The sequence below is a fragment of the Tursiops truncatus genome, chromosome 15 (assembly GCF_011762595.2).
Source record: "Tursiops truncatus isolate mTurTru1 chromosome 15, mTurTru1.mat.Y, whole genome shotgun sequence".
In the NCBI taxonomy this organism is placed as follows: Eukaryota; Metazoa; Chordata; class Mammalia; order Artiodactyla; family Delphinidae; genus Tursiops; species Tursiops truncatus.
The window spans coordinates 70,469,401-70,495,144 of record NC_047048.1 but is presented as its reverse complement, the minus strand read 5'-3'; the positions used below and the strand labels follow the sequence as shown (position 1 = coordinate 70,495,144).

Below are 25,744 nucleotides of genomic sequence, written 5' to 3'. Positions count from 1 at the left end.
GGACCAATTTTAAAGTCTTTATTGAATTTGTGACCATATTGCTTCTGTTTTATGTTTTGGTTTTTTGGCCACGAGGCATGTGGGATCCTACCTCCCTGACCAGGGATCGAACCCGCACCCCCTGCATTGGAAGGTGAAGTCCTAACCCCTGGGCCGCCAGGGAAGTCCCAGCACCTGAGTTCTTTTCTCCTCCTCCTGCTACCTCCATAGAACAGATGCTGAAATGGTCACAGGGTGGGGTGGGGCTGGACGACATCCTTCAGCCAGTAAGGATCACTCAGGAGATTTTGCTTCCAAATTCTGGGCAGGATGAATGGTTCTCCTGGGAATTAAAAGTCACCTAAAGGAATTCACTGTGAAAAATCCTAACAGCGAATACATCTAACTTCTACATCTATTACATCAGGGCCCGCTGACTCAGGAAGCCACAGAGATCAGAGAAATGCCATAAATGCCGTAAATATGAGGCCGGCCAGGTATGATCCCACAGGGTGTGGTGGGGATTGTGGCGACTCATAGACCCCAAGTTGGTCTTGTAACAAACATACTTGTGAGCCAGAGCTAAGCCCTCGTGTAGTTTGTTTGCAGCCTCTGCTTTTGATAACTTAGTTTTTGCCACAATCCTCGAGGCAGTGTGTTAGTTAATATAGCACTAGCTACTGTAACAGCTAAACTGCCAAATCCCAGTGACTTTCTTTACCCAGTTGAAGTTTTTTTTCACTCACATTAAGTCCAATTAGCAGCCGGTGGGGGGAGTGGCAGGGGGTTCTGTCAACCTGCCTTTGCGGCTTCCAAGATCACCCAGGCATTGATATCCAATGGGCATAGATCTTTATGGGCAGATAGTAAAGAGAGAGCAGAACACCAGGTGAGCACTCCTCACTCTGCTCACATTCCATTGGACAGAACCCTGTGGCTGCCCCACTTAAATGCAAAGCAGAGCTGGGTATGTGAGTCCCTGGCCTGTAGCAGCCACTTTCCAACAACTGTCCTATGGATGGGTAAACAGATCTTATCCATCCCTGCCTCAGGCAGTTATTATCATCTCTGGTTTATCAATGGAGATACAAATCTCAGAGAGGCTAAGTGACCTGTGAGAAGTCACACAGCCAGGAGCACTGTCTTTCTGACTCCAACCCAAGGATCTTTTTTCTGCCTTAACGTTTCCCAAACTTGCCATCTCATGAGCATCTCTTGTTAAACATACAGGTTCTTGGCCCTCACCCCAGACCTTGAACTGAATGTTCGGCAGAGAGTGTGGTAACTTGTACTTCCACTGAGAATCCCAAGATGATTTTTATATCAGTCTCTACCCTTGGGGCTGCACCCTGGGAACTTTGTGAAACGCTAACCACTTGCTTCAGCCCCTAGAAATTCTCAATCAATTGGTCTGTGGGGAGGGGCCCTGATATCGACATGTTGTAAAGCTCTCCGGTGACTCTGATGTGCGGCCAGGACTCAGAAACACTGCCTCTGGTCCCCAAGCAAACTGGGCTGGTCATCAGAGTCACCTGCGGGAGACTTTCAAACTAAAGCCGCAAGAGAGAAAGGGAGGGAGGGAGGGAAGGAAGAAGGGAGGCTATCACGTGATTCTTGACCCTGGGAATCGGCTTTTTAAAAAACTGTTCAAATGATTCTAACATGCAGTCCCGGTTGAGAACTACTGAATAAATGGACCAGAAGATTCTGAATCAGTAGAGCACAGGCTCTGGACGCGCAGGCTCAGCAGCCATGGCTCACGGGCCCAGCCGCTCCGCGGCACGTGGGATCTTCCCAGGGCACGAACCCGTGTCCCCAGGGCACAAACCCATGTCCCCGGCATCGGCAGGCGGACTCTCAACCACTGCACCACCAGGGAAGCCCCAAACTTTCCATATTTTTAAAGTTCTTCCAGGAGACTGTGATTCCACTGCCCTAGGGCTTTGCTACTCAAAGTCTGGTCTGAAGTATCAGCACATCACTGGGAACTAGTAAGACATGCAGAATCTCAGGCCCAACCCTAGACCTGCTAAATCGAAATCCACAATTAACAAGACCCCCAGGAGATCAACACACACGAGTGGGAAAAGCACTGCTCTCAGGCACACGGGCTTTTTGCAGGGAGGACAGCAGTTTATATCCTCCAGTCAGGGCTGACTCAGCTTCTCTCCATCCCCACTCATCCCCTCTTGAGGCTGCAGAACCTTTTCTAGTGTCACCAGCATAGTCTGTCCTCAAAGGTCTGGGCCTTGCTGCCCCCATGCCGTGGCCATCTGTTCACGGATACTTTGTTGGAAGGTCTGGGCATGCTCACAGGTCAATGACTCAACAGGGAGCTGGCAGGCCCTTCCTGCCAGGGCAGGACATCACAGATGCTGGGCATTGACTTGAGGAGCAGACCGTGGGATTGGTTGCTTCACCTGAAGAAGATCTCTTCTTCAGGTGGGAAGCACCTGGCACAGGGTCTGGCATGTAACAGCATCTGCCTGGTAAATATTTGTTGACCTAAATGTAAATGGCTGAAAATGAGCACTAATCCTTTGTCTCTGAATGGTAATTTTTGTGCACTCCTTTTGTGCCCTTTAAAGCATTTTTGTCAGGTGTTCAGATTGTTTTTCTTCTTGTTTTCTCATTAAGTTCTAATTCTTTTTCATCTGGCTTCTCTCTGCACGGCATTCTTTGTAATGGTAAAATAATGGAAACATCCTAAATGGCTCATGAGGGGGGTTTGTTAAATCATTCAGGGGCTCTCTTCCCCCAAAGCCCATCCACCAACACACGTTAAGAACCTCTTTTCTGGAAGGATCCCAACAAGACACCAACAAGCACGGTCTCTGGATCGGTGGAATTCTGGGTGTTCTCTATGAATTCTCTATGAACTACTTTTCGCTTGGCTGTATCTTCTTTTTTTTTTTTTCCTGTTCTGAGCACTTATTACTTTTGAATAAGAAAAACTAACCAACAGGAACTGGACTGGTTCTAAACTTCATTTAAAATCTCTCATTTATTTTAGCCAGCTTTATCTAATTGACAATGTTTTTATTTAAGAAAATTGCAAACTGGAAAAGAGTTAGTGCTATCCATAACCGATTAGCAAGAAAGCTGAGGCCCAAAGAAGTAAAGTGGTTTATGTGTCCCAGAGAAAGAGCCAGGCAGGAGCAGAACTCAGGCCCTGACTTGTGGGTGGGTGTTCTTTCCCTCACATCACTCCCTTCCCTTCCCTCCGGGAGCCTCTTAACAGCGCGCGCTCTCTCTCTCTCTCTCTCTCTCTCTCTCTCTTTCTTTCTAAGTCTCTCTTTCTCTTTCTCTCTCTCTTTCTAAGTCAACAATGCAGGGGCGTCTCAGGCATCCATGGCCTCACAGGGTGGACATTCCATCCCACTGTGTGAATGGATCTGTGTGGATTCCAGAGAGTGGACAGAGCCAATAGACGAGGCAGCCTCACATCTGCCCTTACTTCCTGTAAAGCCACAGTGAGCTGCACATCAAAGGCATAGAACCACGGGCAGAAGCCCTGCCTGCCTGGCCCTGGGCCAGGAGGAGCTGCCTGCCCACTTTGAAAGTCTGCTACTGGGCCATGTGCAAAGGCTTCAGGCAAGCCTACGCCATTTCTGCCACGTGGGACATTTTCTCAGGAGGATCCAGGTAATACCAACCAGTCCTCCATGGACACTTCCTTCAGGCTGGCTATGGCTTGCTCTGGGCCAAGTAAAAGGAGTGGGACCCTTCTCTAGGGGTCCTTGCCATGCTGGGCTGGGCTTGGGGCAGGGCTCTAGCCCTTTTCCATTTGGACAGGACCCAGAGGAGGGAAATGTGAGCACATCCTTGACGCACCAGAGCTGATACCAGCAGCCCCAGGTTCTGCAGAAGCCCCATGGCCTTGGCTGGCTGCAATGCCTGGGAGGTGCACAGGGTGAATGGATCTCAGGTTTCACAGCTAAGAAAGGAGCCTGAGGATTTTATTTTTCCTGGCGTCTGGGCAGCTGAGTCCATGGCAGGTGTTCGGGTGCCCTAAGGTCAGCCTGGGAAAGCTTTTGTCTTGGAGCCCTGGTCTGTGGTGAGGAGTGTCTCTGGACTAAAATGATCCTCGGAGGTGGCTCCTGGGCCTGAGTGTCTGCTGGAAGAAGGTACTTTGGAAGAGAAATGGAGAAATTCTGAAGCCAGAGGATGGGGGACTTGAACCTGAAATATTGACAGCTTCTCAAGGCCCACATTGAGGATTTCTTGCTACACCTTATCGGGGAAAAACAAGCAGGCACTTACATGATCAAACCTTAAGAATAGACTGCATACGAACCAGCAAAGAGGTATAGCTTTTTAAAAAGCCTTTAATGGCTTTTCAAAAAAATACAAAAATATTACATGTTCATTATGACAACTGCAAGGAATTCCCTGGAGGTCCAGTGGTTAGGACTCAGCGCTTTCACTGCCGGGGCCTGGGTTCAATCCCTGGTTGGGGAACTAAAATCCTGCAAGCCGTGAGCCTCGGCCAAAAAATAAACAAACAAACAAATCAAATAATATATTAAGGAGGAAGTAAAAATAACTCCATTCTCCCGAAGAGGTACAAAGTAAAATAAGGTATCATTTTTAGAACTACCAGATTGGCAAGATTAAAAAGAACGGCAATATCCAGCACTGGCAAAGGCGTAGGTCAGGGTTTTTCAAGCTCAGCACAATTGACACGGCTTAAGGGATTCCTTGTGCCCCACACTTTAAAATTCCCAAGGCAGCGGAACTTCCCTGGTGGCACAGTGGTTGAGAATCTGCCTGCCAATGCAGGGGACACGGGCTTGAGCCCTGGTCCGGGAAGATCCCACATGCCGCGGAGCAACTAAGCCCGTGCGCCACAACTACTGAGCCAGTGTGCCACAACTACTGAAGCTCGCGTGCCTAGAGGCTGTGCTCCGCAGTGAGAGAAGCCACCGCAACAGAGCAGCCCCTGCTCGCCGCAACTAGAGAAAGCCTGCGCACAGCAAAGAAGACCCAAAGCAGCCAAAAATAAATAAATAATAAAATAAAATTCCCAGGGCAGCATCATATGCCCCATCTCACCAGATCCTCAAAGTAATTCTTCTAAATTGGCAGAGAGAGGTAGTTATATCCATTTTGCAGGTGGAGAAACTGAGACTCAGAGTACAGTGACTTGCCCAAGGGCTGAGCAGCAGGAAGCGGTAGAAATGGGGGCCCTGGAGAGAGCAAGAGGGAGCCCTGGTCTCTGGAGTCCCAGAGACCTACCCCCACCCCCGGGCCCCATAATAACGAGAGCAGGTCCAGCCACAGGCTCTCATAACCACAGGCCTAACATGCTTGCACTCCTTCTGTGGCCTCTAATCCTCAACTCCTCTTCAGCAATTATTCCTTCAACCAAAGCGGGTTCTCCTATCCCCGAAGTAATTCTCAGCCTTCTGGCTCTCCTTTGCTGAAGGCCCCATGCTTTAGGAAGAGCAGGGATTTAAGATCTGACCTTGACAATCTCCAGCCGGACAAGTGGCTTCACCTCTCTGGGCCTCAACTGTAAAATGGAGATAAACATACCTACCTCCCAGAATTGTTTTGGGGATTCAAGCTGTCATGTGTGAATGCATTTTGCAAAATACAAAGGACTTAGAAACAGTAGTTCATTTTAACAAAGCTCTCTTTCTGTGAGGTTAGAATAACACTGCTAGGGTAACTGCAAGTGAGAGCAGTACATTGAATGGAAATCTGAATTTGAAATATGGACAAAGATTGGCCAGGTATATTGAGAAGAGAAGGCCACATGCAGAGTTCAGATTAATGGGTCTGTCCATCTAAGCTTGTAACTTACCTGAGCCAGGTTCCTTTAGAGCCTATTACTGGGATTGGGGAACTGTGCTGTCCCCAGGAAGAGGTGCCATGCGCTAAACATCTTAGGGCAGGGGGAACAGGGAAACAAGAAAACCCAATGTACTACCAGCGCCACGGGTTATATTTCCACACACGGGAAAATGGTCCTGGCAGGAAGCAAGTTAATATGTCTATCCAGGGTTTATGGGACTCCTCAGTTAATTTATTAACATTATAAAAGGTAACATATGCAGAAGCACCTTGGGCAGGGAACCATCTCCTACCATCTCAGTGAAATGTGGTAAATAAAAGTGACCTTATAAAGGAATGACAGCTACAACAGGCAGACTTAAACAAGATCATCTCACTGCTGGAGAGGGTGTAGGGAGGTGGACCCTGAGTGTGTGAATGGCTGATAACCTTTCTTTTAGGCAATTTATCAGTGCGTTACTGGCGACTTTAAACAGCTCATTCCTTCTCACTCAGGTGTTCCAGGTGTAAAATTCTACTCTAAGTAAATAATCATTCTTAGATATATATACACACACATTTTTATGTGTATATATACACACAAACAAGGATTTTTCAGCTCAGAGTTCTTTTCATTTTTATTCTTGTTTTTATTGAAGTATAGTATACATACAGAAAAATGCACATGTCCTAAGAATACAGCTTGATGAATTTTCACAACTAGAACGGGCCCATGGGCCCAGCGCCCAGATAAAGAAACTGTATGTCATCAGCACCACAGGCTGCCCCTCTCCTGCACTCTTCCAGTGACTTCTGCCCCCCACCCCACCATATAACCTCAGTCCTGACTTTTAACAGCATCGATTACTTCTATTTTTGCACTTTATATAAATGGAATCACATAGTATGTGCTGTTTTTCAGAGTTCTTTACTATAGCAAACACACACATATACAACACACACAGACACAACTGTCCAAAAATAAAGGAATGGTTAACTCCAGAAGAAATTATGAATATAAGTAATGGACTAGAATTCGGTCACTAAAATTATGTTTTGGGGACTTCCCTGGCAGTCCAGTGGTTAAGACTCTGTGCTTCCTGGACTTCCCTGGTGGTGCAGTGGTTAGGAACCCGCCTGCCAATGCAGGGGACACGGGTTCGAGCCCTGGTCTGGAAGATCGCACATGCTGCGGAGCAACTAAGCCCATGCACCACAACTACTGAGCCTGTGCTCTAGAGCCTGCGAGCCACAACTACTGAGCCCGCGTGCCTAGAGCCCATGCTCCGCAAGAAGAGAGGCCAACGCAATGAGAAGCCCACGCACCGCAACGAAGAGTAGCCCCCGCTCGCTGCAACCAGAGAAAGCCCACACGCAGCAACAAAGACCCAACGCAGCCAAAAACAATTTATTTATTATAAATAATAATATTTATAATAAATAATTTATTATTTATTATAAATAAATAAATTTAAAGAAAAAAAAAAGACTCCACAATTCCACTACAGGGGGCATGGGTTTGATCCCTAGTTAGGGAACTAAGATCCCGCATGGTGCACAGCACGGCCAAAAAAAAAAAAAAATGTTTTTGAGGAATATTTTGTGCCATGGAAGATGCTTACAATAGTTAATGAAAAAAAAGCAGAATATAAAACTGTATACATAGTTTATCAGCAATAAAAATACATACATTTAGGGAATTCCCTGGCAGTCCAGTGGTTAAGACTTCACACTTCCATTGCAGGGGGTGCGGGTTCGATCCCTGGTCGGGGAACTAAGATCCCACATGCTGTGCAATGCAGCCAAAAAAATAATAATTAAATTAAAAAAATAGGTACATTTAAAATAATAATAATAATAGCAGCTAACATTTGTTGGACACTCACCAGGAACCTGGCAGCGTCCTATCAAATCACTCACTCGATCCTCTCCAAGCCCTCTGAGGTGGGTCTTGTCATTACCCCCATTTTTCAGAGCAGTAAATGGAGGCACAGGGGCTTGGGCAGCATGTCCAAGGCCACACAGAGGGGTGGGTGTGGTGAAGCCGGACTTCTAACAGAGCCAGCCTGGCTCCTAGGCACATCACAGCACTGCGACAAAATGCTGACAGTGGTCGTCCCCGGGTACTGGTAGTGGGGGACAAAGGCTGACGGCTGCTGCAGGGCCACCCAGGGCTTCTCCCCTCAGAACCTGAATCCTGTGCAGAGCGGCGTGGAGGGATCACAAACGTGTGGCATCTGATGGCGAGGGGCTGCCTGCGAATTCCTGGGCCCTGGCAAAGGCTGTGTCCCCAGTCTGATGAGGCCTGGCTGTTCAGCATTCCCTTTTGTTGAGTGAGCTTTCTGATATCCTTCCAGTAAATTCCTTTTCCACTCAAGCTAGTCAGAGTGGATTTCTCTATTCTCTGACACAGGCTCACCCAGGGAGTGAATGAGGTGAGAAGCATGGTGCGGCGAGGCCTGAGGACCGCAGACGAGCAGAAGAGGAGCCTGGGGAGGAGACGGAGCAGGACAGGCAGCGAGGACGGCCCTGGGCGCAGGGACCACAGAAGCTGGAAGGGGAGTGAGTTGAGGAGGAGGCCACGACCAGCGTCAGCCAGTGCTCAGAACTCAAGCAACGTGAGAGCTGAGAAAGGGGCTGCTGGATTCAGCAGCAAGGAAGCCACTCCTGCCCTTGGCCAGAAGCGTTTCAGTGAGGATGGAAGTCTGGTTGCAGCAGACTGAACAATGAGAATCAAAGGAGAGACACTGACTATGGTCTAATGGGGAGAAAAAGGACGGGAACTTAGGGGGAATCCAGGTAGAAAGGGGCTTTGTGGGTTTGGGTTTTGTGGGGTTATTTTGTTTGTTTTGTTTTTGTTTTTTTAAATACAGGAGAAGACATGATGTATGTTTGCACGTACAGAAAAAATGGTGTGAGTTTCCAGAGAAGGTGCAAGAGACAGGAACCAAAGTGACGTTACAGTGGGGGCTGGTCTTGGAGGGAAGACACTTTAAGGAGGTGGGAAGGGAAAAGAATGGCGGTAGAGACAGGCAAAGGTGAACGGACGAAGACCAAGGTCTCAGATGGCATCTGAGGGCACAGGAGCACTCTTTTGGTGAAACCTTTTCCTCTTCCCTCAGGCAGAATAAGATGCTCATGAATTATAGGTAGATGTCAACCCTTGAGAGGGCGGCAGACTGGTTTAGAGCACAGGCAGGGCAAGGAAAGAATTCTTGGGAGTTGAGTCTGAGCCAGGAAACCGTGACACAGCAGCTCAAATGCAGAATAAGTTGAAGACTCTCATCAAGACACAGCTTCATTCAAAGTTAAAAAACCAAACCCAGCCATTGCGCAGTTGGCAGATATAACAAGTATGAGAGCCTAGAAGCTTAGCTCAACAGCTTCAGAGCAGGGCTCTTTAAACCTGCCGCGGCTGTTGTTTGGCGTAGGTAAGATACTTCAGGATTCAAACATCAGAACCCAAGGTCCACGGTGCAAAGTCTGGCTCCCCCGCCCCCCCATGCTCTGACCTGCTTCTCTTGCTGTCCTGTATACCTTTTCAGTGTTTCTTTATTCACACACAAGTAATACAAATATATATTCTTAGCTCACATCTTGGTTTTTTGTTTGTTTGTTGTTTACTCACTGTATCTTGGAGAGCTTTCCTCAGTCCACAAAGAGCTTCCTCTGTTTCCAGCTACCTAGCGCTTCTGCATGGAGCCGCACCACGGTTTCTGTGCCCGGTCCTGTACAGATGGACATCTGGGTTGTTTCCAATCTTTTTGCTCTTACAACCAATGCTGCAATGGCTAACCTTTTACATAAGTCATTGCATGGATCTACAAATGTCATCTACAGGGTGGATGCCTAGACTTGTCATTTCACAATCCCTCCAGTAATATCTGAGCGAGCCTGTTGCCTACTGCCCACCCCCTACCTCCAACCCCACCGAATGTGCTCTCAAACTTTGGAATTGTTGCCAACCAGATAGGTTACAATTGGTATCTCTGTGCACTTTTAACAAGCATTCAATTTTTGAAGACTGAAAGTAAGCATCTTTTCATATGTTTGTATTTCTTTTTTTGGTGAACTATCTGTTCATGTGCTTAGCTCCTTTTCTCCATTTTGCTGCTGCAAAAGTTCTTAACCTTGGGTCTTTTTCAGAGGGTCTTGTGACTCCGAAAGGTTAAGATTTATGGGGTAAAAAGAACAGTCACCCTAATCCAATACATATCTTGTGTTATACATAGAGGTTTTGTTTTTAGTTTTTAAAACATTTTATTAAAATTAATACATATACAGAAAATGTACCTATACTATGTGTTATAGCTTGATGAATTTTCACAAACTGAACACATTTCTATAACCAACATCAGATCAAGAAACAGTATTACCAGCACCCCAGTAGCTCTTCTCAATAATCCCTTCCTGTCCTCACCATTTACAGATTCTTTTCTTCTGTAGCTTTACTGGTTGATTCTAATTCTTGGCCTTAATACTTTCCTGATGTCATCATACAGTTTAAATTGCAAAGTTGAATGAAAATTTGAGTTAGAAGGCAAGTGATTCATAACTATCAGTCTTCAACAGTTTTGAAAACCCACTCTACTCTGTAAAGGGTTTTAATCACATTTAAGAGAATCTGCGATCCTCGCGCTCCCCCTGCTGGTGATCAATAGTTACCAGGAAAAGCCTCCCATCCCCGCTCCAGGCTCTGAGGATTGAGTCCTGGGACTCAAGCTGCTGCAGATTTAACCAGAACCAGTGCCTAGAGGGATAGAGTGAGGTCACTTATCAAGGCATCCCGAAATTCCCATTCCCTCCCCTTTCTGTGAGCCAATATTTGAGGAAGGCAACTATCAACTAACAGATCATAATAGGTTTGGGGGCTATGAATAGAATGACAGGAAAACACAGTTAATCTCCACTTCCCCACCTCTCGCCTATTCCTCCCCAAACAAGAGACTGCTGTGAAGGGCCGTGCTGCTAAAATCAACTGTCAAAGGAGCCAAAAGCCCCCAGTTACAGGTCTCAAAAGCCAGTGGGGAGCTTCCCTGGCGGCGCAGTGGTTGAGAGTCCGCCTGCCGATGCAGGGGACACGGGTTCGTGCCCCGGTCCAGGAAGATCCCACATGCCACGGAGCGGCTGGGCCCGTGAGCCATGGCCGCTGAGCCTGTGCTCCGCAACGGGAGGGGCCACAACAGTGAGAGGCCCGCGTACCGCAAAAAAAAAAAAAAAGTTACCTTCCTATATAAATTGATTGCTTTTGAGTATAATTTGATGGAACTAGGTTTCCTCTGTTCAATCACTTATAAGGTTCATGTACCAAGAAGGAAGTATACTGTTAAAGGAATTTTACAGCTACCATAGCTTTCTGGTTAGATGGCATTACTATGTGCATTAAGTTCCTGAATATAGTCTCCACATAAGTTCAGGGCTTTTTCTTTGGCTGGAAAGATCCTGTGTCACTGATGTAGGAGCGCAGATCGGGCTTTTTGTTCCCTCAGGTCACGTTTTGTGGCTTCTCTCTCTCATTCTGTCATGAGGTACCACACAGTGAATCAGGCCTATATCTAATGACTTGAAATTTCTGGCCACATCAGGTAGTGTGAGTTAACAGACTTTATTCCCGAGAGGTTCTCGCCTTCCAAATACTCCCCGATCAATGAGCCACATCCTCAGAAAGCACCCAACTTTATGATGGAGACATGCTTACCTAAAACAAAGCATTTGAAGACGTTTCAGTTTTTAGGATTTTAACGCTGTATGGGTGGAAATAAGGTAAAATGAAGAATTCACCAAAACTGTACGTACCTAGGAACTAACCAACCAGGAACTGTGTTAGGCTTTGGGAATTCAACTGATCTAGATGCAGTCCTTGCCCTCAAGGATGTGTGGTTTTACCCGAAGGAATACTTTCAAATGACAGCTTAAAAACATGTATTTGGTCTTGATGAAATTCCCTTGACATCTTCTGATGGAAAAAATGCACATTTTCCCTTTTTTTTGGCACACCACACAGCTTGTGGGATCTCAGTTCCCCGACCTAGGATTGAACCCCAGCCACGGCAGTGAAGGTACCAAATCCTAACCACCAGACCACCAGGGAAATCCCAATACTTTCCTGTTGCTTATTCTTTTATAAGAGATGTTGAGAGATGGGCAGCAGTGGGTGACCAGGCTTTTGAGACTGTTTAAATCCTGACTCAGTCACTTCCTAGCACTGTGTGACACAGAACGGGAGCTAGAACAAGATACCTAATATCTGAGTCCCAGTCATCCTCATCTGTAAAATGTGTAAAAACACAGGAATATTAAATGTGTGAACATGTGCATGGCTGCTGCATAGTACAGGGTAGTCATTATTAGCATCATTAGGTTTGATGTTGGAACTTCACAATTAACAGGACTTTTTCTTTCTTTTTTTAAAAAAATAAATTTATTTTATTTACTTTTGGCTGTGTTGCGTCTTCATTGCTGCACGCAGGCTTTCTCTAGCGGCAAGCAGGGGCTACTCTACGTTGCAGTGGCTTCTCTTGCTGCGGAGCACAGGCTCTAGGCACCGCGGGCTTCAGTGGTTGTGGCTCGCGGGCTCTAGAGCACAGGCTCAGTAGTTGTGGTGCATGGGCTTAGTTGCTCCGCCGCATGTGGGAGCTTCCCGGACCAGGGCTCCAACCCCTGTCCCCTGCATTGGCAGGCGGATTCTTAACCACTGCGCCACCGGGTAAGTCCCAATAGGTTTTTTTCATCCCTTGTCAGTTACTGAGCCTCTCCTATGAACAAGAAGGATTTAAAATGTTTTACCCGCGACATGCTTTAACAACCTTATCCAATGACCTGTAGATTCCATTCCCAGGCATGGGCCAGGCATTCCAAGATCTGGCTGTAGTTAAGTTGAATATACTAAGCTATTCTCAGCAGCCTATCTAGTTAGGTGATTACAGCTAAGGTATTGGGGAGTGGGAGGGTCAAGTTTTGGTTCAGGTGACAACCTCACACGAAGGTTGGGCCATAACCAACTCTAGCCCATTCTACTGAGGAAAGCCATCTTTTCCTATAAAGCTCTGAGAAGTGCAGACGTGGAGCTGGGGCGTGGTGAGTGAGGAGGGGCACAGCTAGCGCAGCAGAACCAGTCTCGGTGTTGGAGGGAGTGGCAGCTTGTTGCTCAGCCCACCCCTTCTCTGCCTGCCATCTGAGCAACCGTCAGAGTCATACAAATGGAAAAGATCCCTAAAAATAACCTACTTAAGTGGACTGTCCAAAACTTTTTGCAAAATTTAGTATGCATGTGCATTTCTCTGTCGAGGTGTTCTACAGTTCTCACCAGATTCTCAAAGGAGTCCATGCCTGAAAAAAACGAGATTCGCTGAAACAGTCCAAGGTCCTCACTTAACGTAAGGGAGAAAATGAGGCCCAGAGAGGGAAACGCAGTTGCCTCAAGTCAAACAACAGGCGTATTAAAGCGAAGGCATTTCAGTTCCAACTCCGGCGTCACGTTCACGGTCCTGACCGTGTCCAATACTTCCTTGCTTCTCTGCAGCCCTGGAAGATCCCCGGGAGTCCAGGGCTGGCGTCGGAGCCCTGGAGATGTCGCAGGCCGTCCAGATTCGAGCATCGAGGAGGCTTGGGCCAAGCGCTCAGACGGGCTCCGTCGCTGTGAAAATCCCCCCACTCCGGCCTCACCCCGCAGAATTCCGCAGCCTCGCTGACTCCAGGTGGAGCACCAAGCACAGGGAGACGCGGGGAAGTGGAGGCAGCTGGACAACGAAGAACAACGCCCACTCACTCACCTGACCGAGAGGAGGAAGCAGGCACACCCCAAAACCCGTTCCAAAGCGAATCCTTTGCGGAGGGCGGGACTAATGAAGAGAAAAACAGGAAATGACGTCAGGAGCACGTGCTTCGCGAGGGGCGGGCGTCAGGCATTTGAGAGGCGTGGCCATCGCCCCGCGCCTGCGCAGCCACCGCCTGCTGCGTTGCCTAGTCACTGGGGTGGGAGGAGCACGAACAGGGGGCGGGGAGCGTGTCTGAGTGACGCAGGCGCAGTGCGACTCCGGAGGCGCGGGTCGCCCCCTCCGTGGATTTAGATCCGGGTCAGTCAGGCGCCGCGATCGGGGAGAGACGATCTGAAGTGACCGGACTGGCTCACCGGAGCGCCCCTGGCGCCAGGAGGTGCGTGCCCAGACGTGACGGGGAGACGCTGCGGCACCGCGTCTCGGCCTCCAGGCCCGGTCTGGCCACGGGCGGCTTCCTCTGGGCCGTCCAGCTTCGCGTCGCGTTGTTCCCCCGGCGCTAGCTGCCTGGGCCGGGCAGGGCCTGCGCTTCTCCGCGCCCCCTCCGCTGCTGCGGCCTGGCCCTGCCCGAGCTCCGCTCTCTCGCCCCTTCCCGCCTCCGCTGCTCCCGCCCCGTCCCTCGCCTCCGCCCTCTCCCTCTCGTCCGTAGCTTCCTCTTTTCGCCTTTCTCGGCCGCCCTTTGCCCTTTCCCGCCCTTTCCCGCTAGTTCCTGAGCCCCAGTCTCGTTGTGTGCCTCTTCGGCTCTGCCCCCGCCTCCTCCTGCATCCCTTGCCTATTGGCCTGACCCAAGTCTCTCATTCTGGCCCGGGGAGTATCCTCAAGGAGCAGCTTTCCAGCGGGAGACCCCGGGCGGGCACGGCTAGGGCCCTGGACAGCTCCCCTGTCTCCGAACCCCCCAGGTCCCGACCTTTTTCCCCATGTTTAAGCACGACCGATCCAGTTTCTGGGTAAAAAGAATTAACATAGTGCTCTTGCACCTAGAGTGTAGGGGTTGAGTGAGTAGAGAGAAGCGTGAACGTGTTTTGTCTCGGGGGCAGATTGTTGCAACTTAGTCTTGTTTGCGTCTTCCAGAGTTGCTGGACGCGATTTTCTTCCCCGGATTCCACACTTCCTGGTGGGCAGGGAAATTTTCTAAATCTTTAACATTGTGATGACACTCTTGCGCGCAGATCCTTTATTGATCGTTCTCAGCTCTTTTCAGGGTCCTGGAAATTTGGACCTAGGCTTGAGGTTCAAAGAGGTATTGGTTAAAACTGCAAGATGTAAATAAGATTGTGAGACATACTCTTCGTTGAAAGTCAGAGAAAATCCGGAATTTGCCCTTTTGTTGGAGGAACTTAAAAGAATTTTGTGTTTTCTGAAAGGTTAGGGAAAATCCGAGGCCCCATGTGATTTGACTTAAAACAAAGTAGAAGTTTGATCTTTGGGGGGATTGTTCAATTTCAAGAAGTTAGAGCAGTAAAAACTGCAAGAATGCCTCCCACAAATTTAATATTAATGAAGAAGGGCAAATCATGTACATGTTTCCCGGAGTTAGTTGTACAGCTCTTGAGTGAATGGGAAGCTGGGAAGAGGGAGGAGCATAATAAGCCTTTTTGTAATTACAGACATGCTCTGATTTAGCTCTTACGGTCATGCCTAAGATTCACCTTTGCCCTGGGTTAATATAACTGAGGGAAAAGGTGAGTAATCAAAATGCTGGAAGTCTGAGACTAGTTTAGTTGGAACTTCATTCCTAAAGTTTTACTCTGTAGCCAGTTTTATTTTGGTCTGTTTTGGTTTTTAACTGATGGATCTTTTAGTGTGTCAACAAGAATATTAGCTGAGTTTGTATTAACATCTAGAGGTCACCTGCAGTAATGTTAAGTTAACACTGTGTAATTAAAAGTCCCATGTTTGGGTGCAGAGCATCTTAGCACAGTGTTAGGGCAGGAATGAGATTCCAGTCCTTACAGGAATAGGGTTCACAGTCCTGGTGTCAGGTTCTCCCTTGTATCTCCCTTGTATCCCTGTATTCTTCAGCAGGAAGAATTTGTTTATAGACTACAGAAGCACCCTTTTAGATGCTGTGGAGCTTCAAAAATAATAGAATATGTGATCTTTGCTCACCCCTCTCCCCAAGTATATAGGACATTATTGTGTATCTGGGAGAGGGTCCTCCTCTGAATCCTGAAGAATTAGGAACCAGTGAAATGTGGAACTGATAATGTTTCCTCAAATTGATGTACTGGTTAAGTAAACCAGCAAAATACATATGGGGAGTGTATTTAAATTTTTTGTCTTAAGAAGTTGAGGTGAAAGCTAGCTGAATTCTTTTGACACTGTTTTCAGTGCTCCCCAGAGAGATCTGCCTAAAATACCTTCTACACATTAATAAATGAAACAAATAGTCTTGATCACTTGCTTCTTAATTTTGCCACTGGTACTGCATGGTTACATTATATCAAACATGTTATGACACCGTGACCTGTAGAATATTAGAGGTCTCACAATAACATCAAACCCACCCCTGAGAAATGAGCAGATATAGAATCAGAGAGGATCCAAGGATCCACAGAGAGGCACTGCTCCCTCTGAGAGTGCCTAAGGGCACTCTAGAAATAGAGGAGGTAAAGTGAATTCTTCGCTTCAAAAATTCCCCATCTTATATTTTTTGTTTTACTTTTTTTCTTTCTGATTCCCTGTGATATGTTTATAGAGACTGATTTATGCTTTGTTCAGGATGTGGTATTAAGAAATTTTTTACCCTGAGTAAAAAAAAATGGGAGACTAGAGTCAAAGAATTTATTAACTTCTCTATTGTATCTCTTGTTGCTTTGGTTGGTCTCTCTCCCATCTCTTTTTTTTTTTTTTTTTGGTTTAAATATAAAAATCAGGGTAGAAGAAATGGAGAACTTTGGTTAATCAAGCTAGTTGATTAAGTGATCATTTAAAGGCACATCTATAGAACAATTTCAGTTTTTTCCTTTACTTTCTACCTCTTTTTTTAGCTAATTTTGTTTTAAGTTTGTTTTTGAGTTGCAAGTATAGTTCATCTATTCTTGTAAGAAGGTATTTGAAGCTAAAGAAAACAAAGGTTGAGTGTGGAGTAAGCAGTATCATTGAAACTTGTTTGCAATCCTGCCTTAGTAATGGTAACATCTTGATACGTGGGTATGAATATTAATATGAGTATAAACATTGATATCTGGGTCAGGATTGCTTTAGAGAAATGCTATCATGTGTCACAAAGTTATTCTTACCTGAAATGTTTAGAGCTGGATGAGACAAACACTCAGTAGTGGTTTTTTTTTTCTTTTAGTAAATTTATTTATTTATTTTTGGCTGCGTTGGGTCTTCGTTGCTGCGCGCAGGCTTTCTCTAGTTGCGGTGAGCAGGGGCTGCTCTTCGTTGGGCTTCTCATTGCAGTGGCTTCTCTTGTTGTGGAGCACAGGCTCTAGGCGTGTGGGCTTCAGTAGTTGTGTCATGCAGGCTCAGTAGTTGTGGCACATGGACTCAGTTGCTCCGCGGCATGTGGGATCTTCCGGAGGCAGGGCTTGAACCCATGCATTGGCAGGCGGATTCTTAACCACTGCGCCACCAGGGAAGTCCCCTCAGTAGTGTTTTAAAGCTCAGAGTCCTATATGTTGAGCTTTTCCCTTATATTTCTGATGTAGAGGTCACTTTGTCTGTAGGTTTCTAGACTTCTACAACTGGAGAGATTTTACCTCCTGTTAAAAAGTATACTTAAACACAGATTTTAGGTGACGTAGTTTCCAAAACTGTGTAATAGGATATTGGCATCAAGTATTTGGACAGTTTAAATTCCATCATAATAAATATACTTTTTCTGTATTATTTCATGTGTCTTCTCTTAAGAAATAAAACCTACAGTTTCCTAGTCATTGAAACTTCCTTTTAGAAGTAGAAATTTGCTTTTTCTCCCCCTAACAAGCAATGGTAGTATCAGGAATATAGATTTTAACAAAAGTATATGTTTGAACTCACCTGTTTTCACTTTGTTCATTTTATTTTCTTTTTAGTATTAACGGGAGCATCCATAGTAGTGTAAAACTTTCACAATGAAATCTGAAGCCAAGGATGGAGAGGAGGAGAGTCTACAAACTGCTTTCAAGAAATTAAGAGTGGATGCATCAGGGTAATTAAATATGGAATATATTATTGGGGAATTGTTTACTAGATTTAAATAGACATTTCCTCAGGGGAGCTCTTTCTCTTCTAAAATTTCTTTTTATTTGTAGAAGGTGTCAATGTTAATAGTGTGGCATTTTACCAAATTCTGTACAGCATTGTTTTACTTATAAAAGAAACTCTTCTGTTAAATTTTGAAAAGTAGGTGCTCATTTGTACTCCAAGGCTGAGGGTTCTTCTTCTTAACTTTGAGGAGGGTTCCCCTTCCCCCTCCCCCCACCTCTTTTTAATCAAACATTAGGCAGTGTCCCATCAGAGAGTTCCTCATACATCTCTAGGGAATCACAGTATTTTTCACTAAAAGTGAATTGGCTCAATAGGAATCTCTGCAGACATTGCAATTTCATGGGCTCTGATTGCTGACCCTATCACTATGGAAACCTGTTCATTAGGGTTCTGTCACTGAGATCAATAATCTTGGACCCTTTGGCCAAACTAATTAGAGCACCTGCAGACCAGCTGCTGTCTGAATGTTAATATTTCACCCTTTGCAAAATGTTCTATGCAGGACTCTTTTCATCCCCCTTCTTTGCCCCAGGCCAGAAGAAATCTCAAAGTTTTAATGGATATAAGAATATTTCATTTCATGAATGGAAACTGAACACTCCACAGCAAGGAGTAAATAATGATTGCTCAAATTTATTATTCATTTACTATGCCCTAGACACTGGCTTAAGTACTCTGTACACATCATCTAATCCTTACTACCAACTTAGAAGATAGATACTACAGAGTATACTATATAGTTTACAGAGGAGCTACAGATGAATTAAGTCACTTGCAAAAGGTCACATTGGTAAGAAGTGGTAGAGCCAGGATTTGAACCCAGACAGTTTATCTCCAGAACCTCTGCTCTTAACCATTCCTTTATATGGTACCTTGAAGACAACATGAAGAAATACATCCGGTACCTGGTGCATGTAAAATTAAATAGTTGTTAGTTGTCGTTATAGCTGTCTGCTTATTGCTAGTACTATTTTTGGCCTATCAAATGAGAGAATTTATGCTAATAGATTTGCACAGTAGCTGTTACAGGTGCTTACATTTGCTTCCATGATACTTCAAATAAGTATCTTCTCCTAGTGATTTTCCAATATGGTCATCTTGCCATTAGAATTGATTAGTACTTTATAAGCTATTTTGGGAAACAGAAATAAAGCAGAAAAACAAATAGTTCCAGATTGCAGTCATAGTGTATTCCTTTGTGATTTCTGGTATAGAAATAAATATTTTTTAATCAGGAAAATGCTAGGAATGTATAAATGCACACGTACATGTATCCCTTAGTGTATAAATTTATATAACTCTTGATATACAGACTTCTTTCCTGATGTTGTAAGAAGTTGGAGCATAAAATTAAGCTAGTTCCATGCCCCTAAAATTTACTTGGAACATAAAAAAAACTTCAAAATGTCTGTACAATATATGGTCAAATATTATATATTTGTAGCATGCGCTCTACTTTGAGTTAAGTTATAGAAAGAGAAGGAGCAGTGCAGAACATTTGAGAAAACCAAATAAGAGTACAAGGGGTGAGTCATTACTGTGACTAAGCAGAATAAGACTTGTATAGTGTATCATACGTTTCTAGTTGTTTTGTATTGTTGCTGATTTACGAATGGAACATGTGAGGTACTGACTCATAAAGTAACCAAGCCTTGCCAGGAATTTAGCATGATCCTGTTCAACAGGTTTTGGTTTCTAATGGTATTTGTCTTATCAGGACAAATCTTTATATATTTATTGTAAAACAACATAGTCCTTTTCATCAGACTATAACATAATACATGCTTATTATGGGTAAATCACAAAAACAAAAAAAAAGGATAAAAAAGGAAGTAAAAAATCACAATTTACCAATACCACAGTTAATATCTAGATCATCTGTAATAACAGCGTTCACTTTTTTTACACAGTTGAGGTCATAATATACGTACAGGTGTTTATCCATGCTGTTTTCTCTTACGTTACAAGCATAACATAATATTATGTTATAAACATTCTCCCATGTCATTAAGAGTTCTTTGCACAGTTAATTTTTAATAAATTCCTAATATTCCATTGTACAGATTGGCCATAATTTATATAGTACAGTATTTTCTATTATTAGACATTTAAGTTTATTTTAAACTATATTTTAGTGAACATCTTTTTACTTAGTAGATTGTCTCTTTCTAAAGGATATTTATCAAGACTACAGCATATATAGTAGGAGCCCTGTATATGTGTGTATGTATGTGTGTATTGAAAAGGTCCAAAAGAAGTTGATGTTAAATGTTAATGTTGGTGATATCTGGGTTGTGAGATTATAGATGATTCTTTTCTCTCTTTTAAATTTTTTCATCTTTACTGGGAACCCATGTTACTTGTGTAATTTTAAACTGCAGAGATTTAGCTCTGAGTAATATTTCAAGTTTATTGGTTGTAAAAATTAGAATATTTTTGTATAAGTTGTATGCTGTTTGAAAAAGTATTCATTTAGATTGAGTCTCCTAAAGTTAGATTGAGTCTCCTAAAGTTTTTGCTCCTAAGCTTAGTTTCCATGGCTCTGGTTTGCCCATATAAAGTAAGTGGTCATTGTCGTTAGCGTTCTCCCTGGACATAAGGCCTGATCTGCCCCAGATAAACAGCCTAAAAGTCTATTTATATCCCACTGCTGGTTATACTTAAGAATCATTCTTTTGCTTATGATTTTGCAACTGCGAGCTCTTAGGGATACTCCAACTTTGGTTTCGGAGGAAAATTTACACTAAAAGCTGAGCAATTTTTGAGAAACCCAAACTAGAAAGATAATAAAGGTATTAATACAAGTTGCATTTGGGTTGATGAGAGCAATATGTTCTCCTCCTTTCATGGTTTTCTAAGCAGTAAACTTTGTTCTTGTCTTCAGGTCCGTAGCATCTCTGTCTGTTGGAGAAGGCACAAGTGTCAGAGCATCAGTCAGAACAGCAGTGGATGATACCAAACCTAAAACCACATGTGCATCTAAAGACAGTTGGCATGGGTAAGAGCTTCTCATTGCAGATGATTTTTATCCCAACACCTTAACATACTATTGAATTTTCTTTCCTAAGTATCTAGAAAAGAGTGTTATGATATAGAACCCAAGATGCACCAGTTAAAGAAGACCCTTTCTTCTCATTGTGAATTTGCTGAGACTTGCTGTATAGCCTGGATTGTAGTCAATTCTTATAAATGTTCTATGTGTGTTTGAGAAGAATGGCTCTCCTTTAATCATTCTTAGGTTTTATATATGTCCATTAAATTAAGTTTAAAAATGTGTTACTTATAGGATCTTTTTTCAAATAATTTTTTTTTTTGGAAATAATCGGCCTAGTTCTCTAGCTGCTGTTAAGGTATTCCTATTGTTTTTGATATTCTCCAGTTAGTTGTCCTGCTTTAGTGTGTGCTTCTTGTATCTGTAGATTCTCTTCTTGCATCAATTCAGAAAATTTCTCAGCCATCATCTCTTAAAAAATTATCTGTGTTCCCATTCACTGTATTCTTTCTTTCAGAGACTCCAGACTTTTTATTCTGTCTTACATACCTCTTAACTTTTACATTTTTCCAAATCTCTTAAGTTTCTGTGCTGTCTTCTAGGTCAAGAGTTGGCAAACTTTTTTGGTAAAGGGTCAGAAAATAAATATTTTAGGCTTTGGAGGCCAAGAGGTGAGATCCAGGGATATTTTGTAGGTACTTAAAAAGGGAGAAAACTCCTGCCCTGCCCTGTTTGCTTGATGTTCACCATCCTGGCTGGTGGACACACTTTGTGTTCAGTTGCTGAGACAGTCTGAGGCTGAAATGATGAGCCTGGTGGGATGGGTGGGGAGGGAGCATTGCCAGGGTCAGTTTTACTCTCTGCCTCAGTGGCACCCAGATTCCAGCACACCCTCTCTCCTCCAGAGAGCCTGGTACAAACTGAGATTCTACCTCTCAGTACCTAGCGATTGTTGACAGCAGAGCCCCAACATGTAGACGGTAGCCAGTGAGGGCCCCAGGCCGTGGTGTAACGCACATGTCTGCTGGCCAGGAAGACGGGCACAGGGAGTGGAGGGAAGAACAGGGGCAAAGCGGGGTCCAGGCATGTCTGCCTGGCTCACAGTTCTAGCCTATGGGAGCAGTGTCCATGGGCTGTACAGAAACAGGTAGGGGGCTGGATTTGATTCAGAGACTGCAGTTTGCTGACCTCTGTTGTAAATAATTCAGATTTATCCTCCAGTATTTTCTTTTCTTAGCTGTATGTGTTCTGCTGTTTAGCCCATCTATTTAGTTTAATTTCAGTTACAAAGTTTTTAAAGTTCTACTTGGTTCTGTTTTCAAATTTGCTTGGCAATTTTGAGTCTTTTTTCTCTTTGCTCAATTCTTTTTTTTTTTTACTATTTATTTATTTTTGGCTGCGTTGGGACTTCCTTGCTGCACGCGGGCTTTCTCTAGTTGCAGCCAGCAGGGCCTACTCTTCGTTGTGGTGCGTGGGCTTCTCATTGCGGTGGCTTCTCTTGTTGTGGAGCACGGGCTCTAGACACGCAGGCTTCAGTAGTTGTGGCCTGCAGGCTCTAGAGCGCAGGCTCAGTAGCTGTGGTGCACGGGCTTAGTTGCCCTGTGGCATGTGGGATCTTCCTGGACCAGGGATCAAACCCGAGTCCCCTGCATTGGTAGGTGGATTCTTAACCACTGCACCACCAGGGAACTCCCTCAATTCTTATTTATTTAAAATTTTATAAAACGTTACAGTATGTCTGATAATTCCCAATATCTGAAAACTTCAGAGAGTCTAAATCTGTTTTTCAGCTGTGATAGAAATGAATTCTAAATCTGCTCTTCTGTTGAGTAATCACGGCAGAGTGGCTGTTTGTAGCATTAGCCCCGCAGGGTACTAAAGCTGCTGTGCTGCATTCAGGGCGTGGAGCACAACACTGAGGTTTTAACAGCATCAATCTAAGCTGTCTGTGCAGGGTGCTTCTCCAGACCCACTGGTCAGAGGTTCCCAAGCCAAGGGTTGGGCAGGGCAGACAGGTATTCTGCGCCAAATGTTCGTCCAAGAAGTGCGATTTTAAACTCCCCTTTACCTCTCCTGTTTCTATACCTTGGTAATAAGGAGATGTTGACATTTTTGAGACACAGAGACTTAGGCAGCTTGAAAATAGATAGGCACATCTCTTTGGGGGAAACTTATTTAGACTCATAAACCAGAGAGGTGGCAAATTTCCAACTATCTTAAAGAATCTCTTTAGGAGACCTCTGTATTCCAACATCTTCTTGTGCATTTTTTTCCTCTTAGGTCTACAAGGAAGTCTTCACGAGGAGCAGTGAGGACCCAGCGTCGTCGGCGTTCTAAGTCTCCTGTCCTTCATCCTCCAAAGTTTATACATTGCAGTACAATAGCTGCTTCCTCGAGCAGCCAGCTCAAGCACAGAAGCCAGGCGGACTCCCCTGATGGCGGCAGTGGGCTGGGAATTGCAACCCCGAAAGAGTTCAGTGCAGGAGAATGCTCAGCTTCTCTCGATACTCATCACACAGGGGCAGTTATTGAGCCTTTGAGAACTTCGGTTCCAAGGCTCCCATCAGAGAGTAAGGAGGAAGACTCCTCTGATGCTCCCCAGGTCTCCCAAGCAAGTCTCAAGGCCAATGATCTCTCTGACTTTCAATCCGTTTCCAGGCTAAACCAGGGCAAGCCATGTGCATGCGTAGGCAAGGAGTGCCAGTGTAAGAGGTGGCATGATATGGAGGTATATTCCTTTTCAGGCCTGCAGAACGTCCCTCCCTTAGCCCCAGAGCGAAGATCCACGCTGGAGGACTACTCTCAGTCGCTTCACACAAGAACTCTGTCTGGCTCCCCCCGCTCCTGTTCTGAGCAAGCTCGAGTCTTCGTGGATGACGTGACCATTGAGGACCTGTCAGGCTACATGGAATATTACTTGTATATTCCCAAGAAAATGTCCCACATGGCAGAAATGATGTACACCTGAGAGCAAGAAGCTCATTACTGTGCTTTAACCAGTGAAGGCTTGTCGGAGAGCTTAGTTAACGGCAGACGTTGCGGCCGCCTTGGTTGAGGAGACATCTCCTTCTGCTCACTGTGCTTGCAGTAAAAACTTTTCTTGGCATCTCAGTTAATCTTCATTCTTGAAATTTAACTCTCTGAGTTCTTACGTACCCACCAAGGCAAGCCGATCAAAAGAACAATCCCTCTCATTCAGAACTGTTCCTGGGGGATGAAGAAATGACTGCTTGACTGGTAGCAGTGGGTCTGCGGTGAAAGCCTTTGAAAAATAATTTTTCAGCATTTTTCAGATCTGTTTCAGATTTGGGTGCCAAGGAGAATGAAATGTGGTTTTGTACCTGGACTGAACATTTGTCATGCTGTAGTTGCCAGCCCAGAGTATTAGAAGTTTTATGACTGGTTTAAACCAGCTCTGATTTAACGCAAGATTTATTGTGTCTTTAAAGGTTTCCTATGTTATTGTTAAGCCAGAGATCTAAGGTTTAGATTCAATACGAATAAACTAGCTGGCCTGCCCTATATTGTTTGAGAGAATCATTAACCATCACTAAATAAACCCCTGCTGGTGCTCTTCACCCTGAGACATGTCACATGAAGTTTCTTATGTGAGAAGTGACTTGGAGTGGGGCTGCTTCAGTTGGGGGAGGGGATGTGATATTTGAAACTGCTGTGCGTCTTCTCCATCTCTGGCATTTTAGTACATATGGCACGTTTCAGTCACTTGCAGTGTAGATCTCATACCTCAGTGTCAAATGTTCTGGATGGATATTATCTCTTTGTACTGCCCTCCTATCCTGGCAACCCCCAAAGAGAATTTTATACATGCCATATCCAGTATTTAATGGCCAACCAGCCCCACAGTTCCCTCCAAAGTTTGGTAAAAAAAATCTGTCCTCAGTGTCAGCTGGAGGATTGATCCCTTCCTTTTCCAGGTGGCTCCAAAGTGAATTTTACGTACGCCATATAACAATTCGGACCATCCTAAGCATACCTATCAAATTTAGTGAAAATTTGTCCAGCCATTTTAACGTGTTAACAGAAAGTTTGTTTCACTTTTATTTTGATCACAAAATAGGTTTTACTCTTCACTAGAACATCCCACTAATGTGGAGTTGATTCATGACAGTGGGGTTTGGGCTTCATAAATAGGTGATTTGTTCTTGGGAGAGGTGGGAAGGGTATTTACTGGAAAAGCCCTGAACTTAAGTAGTGAGAGACCCCCAGCTAGTTACTAGTTTAGTATAAATTTAGTAATATCTGAAGACTCTGGTTGGAGCAAGAGAGCCTTGTCATCACAGTGCTAGAAACTTAACAGTTTTCTTAATGCGAACAGAAGGTGCACTATTTCAAATAACTGAGGCAGAAGTTCTGAAACTGTTTGGTCTCAGGACTCTTTTACAAATTTGAGGATCTCAAAGAGCTCTTGTTTATGTGGGTTATATTTACCTGTGTTTACCATATTAGAAATTAAAACTAAGAAATTTTAAGACTATTACTTCCTTTAAAAATAATGAAGAATCCACAAATCCATTTAAGTTAATATAAATAATATTTTTAATCGGAAACCAACTTTTCCAAAACAAATATTTAGTAAGAAGAGTGACAGTGTTTTATGTTTTTGCAAATCTCTTTAATGTTGGGCTTAATGGAAAACAGCTATATTCTCATATTTGCTTCTGCAATCTCTTGTGACATCCCATGTCATATGACTTCTGGAAAACTCTACACTTGTGAGCAAATGAGCATGAAAAAGACAAATGCTGTGTTAATATTATGAAAATAGTTTTGACTGCACAGATAGCCTGGTGGAATGGATTCCTGGACCACTCTTTGAGAACCACTGATCCTAGGCTATTAGAGCTTCTGGTTGTAAAACTACCTACCTCCCCAACCCTGACCTCCACAACTAGTGTTTTGCTTCACCTTTTTTACTAGAGAAGTGGAGCAAATTGGGCTGAACATGTTACTTGAATGAAAATTGTTCCTAAGTCTCTTAAGTCCTTTTTAGTTTACTTATCAA

General features: G+C 44.5%; 2 protein-coding genes across 4 annotated transcripts in view; one reads left to right on the top strand and one right to left on the bottom strand.

Moving 5' to 3' along the window:
* Positions 1 to 14,141, bottom strand: part of GDAP1L1 (ganglioside induced differentiation associated protein 1 like 1) — a 37,750-nt gene extending 23,609 nt beyond the window's left edge. The window contains exons 1-3 of one of the 3 annotated variants that reach the window (XR_002178103.3): positions 13,889 to 14,141; positions 13,530 to 13,598; positions 9,993 to 12,512 (exon numbers count right to left, since the gene is read on the bottom strand). The gene's annotated coding sequence lies outside the window, so the exon portion shown is untranslated. Of the gene's footprint in view, positions 13,599 to 13,888 lie in introns of those variants that run through there. The other 2 variants (XR_012326348.1, XR_012326349.1) reach the window with 2 other exon arrangements.
* On the top strand, positions 13,742 to 24,305 carry OSER1 (oxidative stress responsive serine rich 1). The gene is made up of 4 exons (XM_004322176.4): positions 13,742 to 13,911; positions 17,555 to 17,670; positions 20,614 to 20,727; positions 23,002 to 24,305. Exons 2-4 carry the CDS (start codon positions 17,594 to 17,596, stop codon positions 23,687 to 23,689), a joined length of 879 nt encoding a protein of 292 aa, XP_004322224.1. The 5' UTR covers positions 13,742 to 13,911; positions 17,555 to 17,593; the 3' UTR covers positions 23,690 to 24,305.
* Positions 24,306 to 25,744: the final 1,439 nt, after the last annotated feature.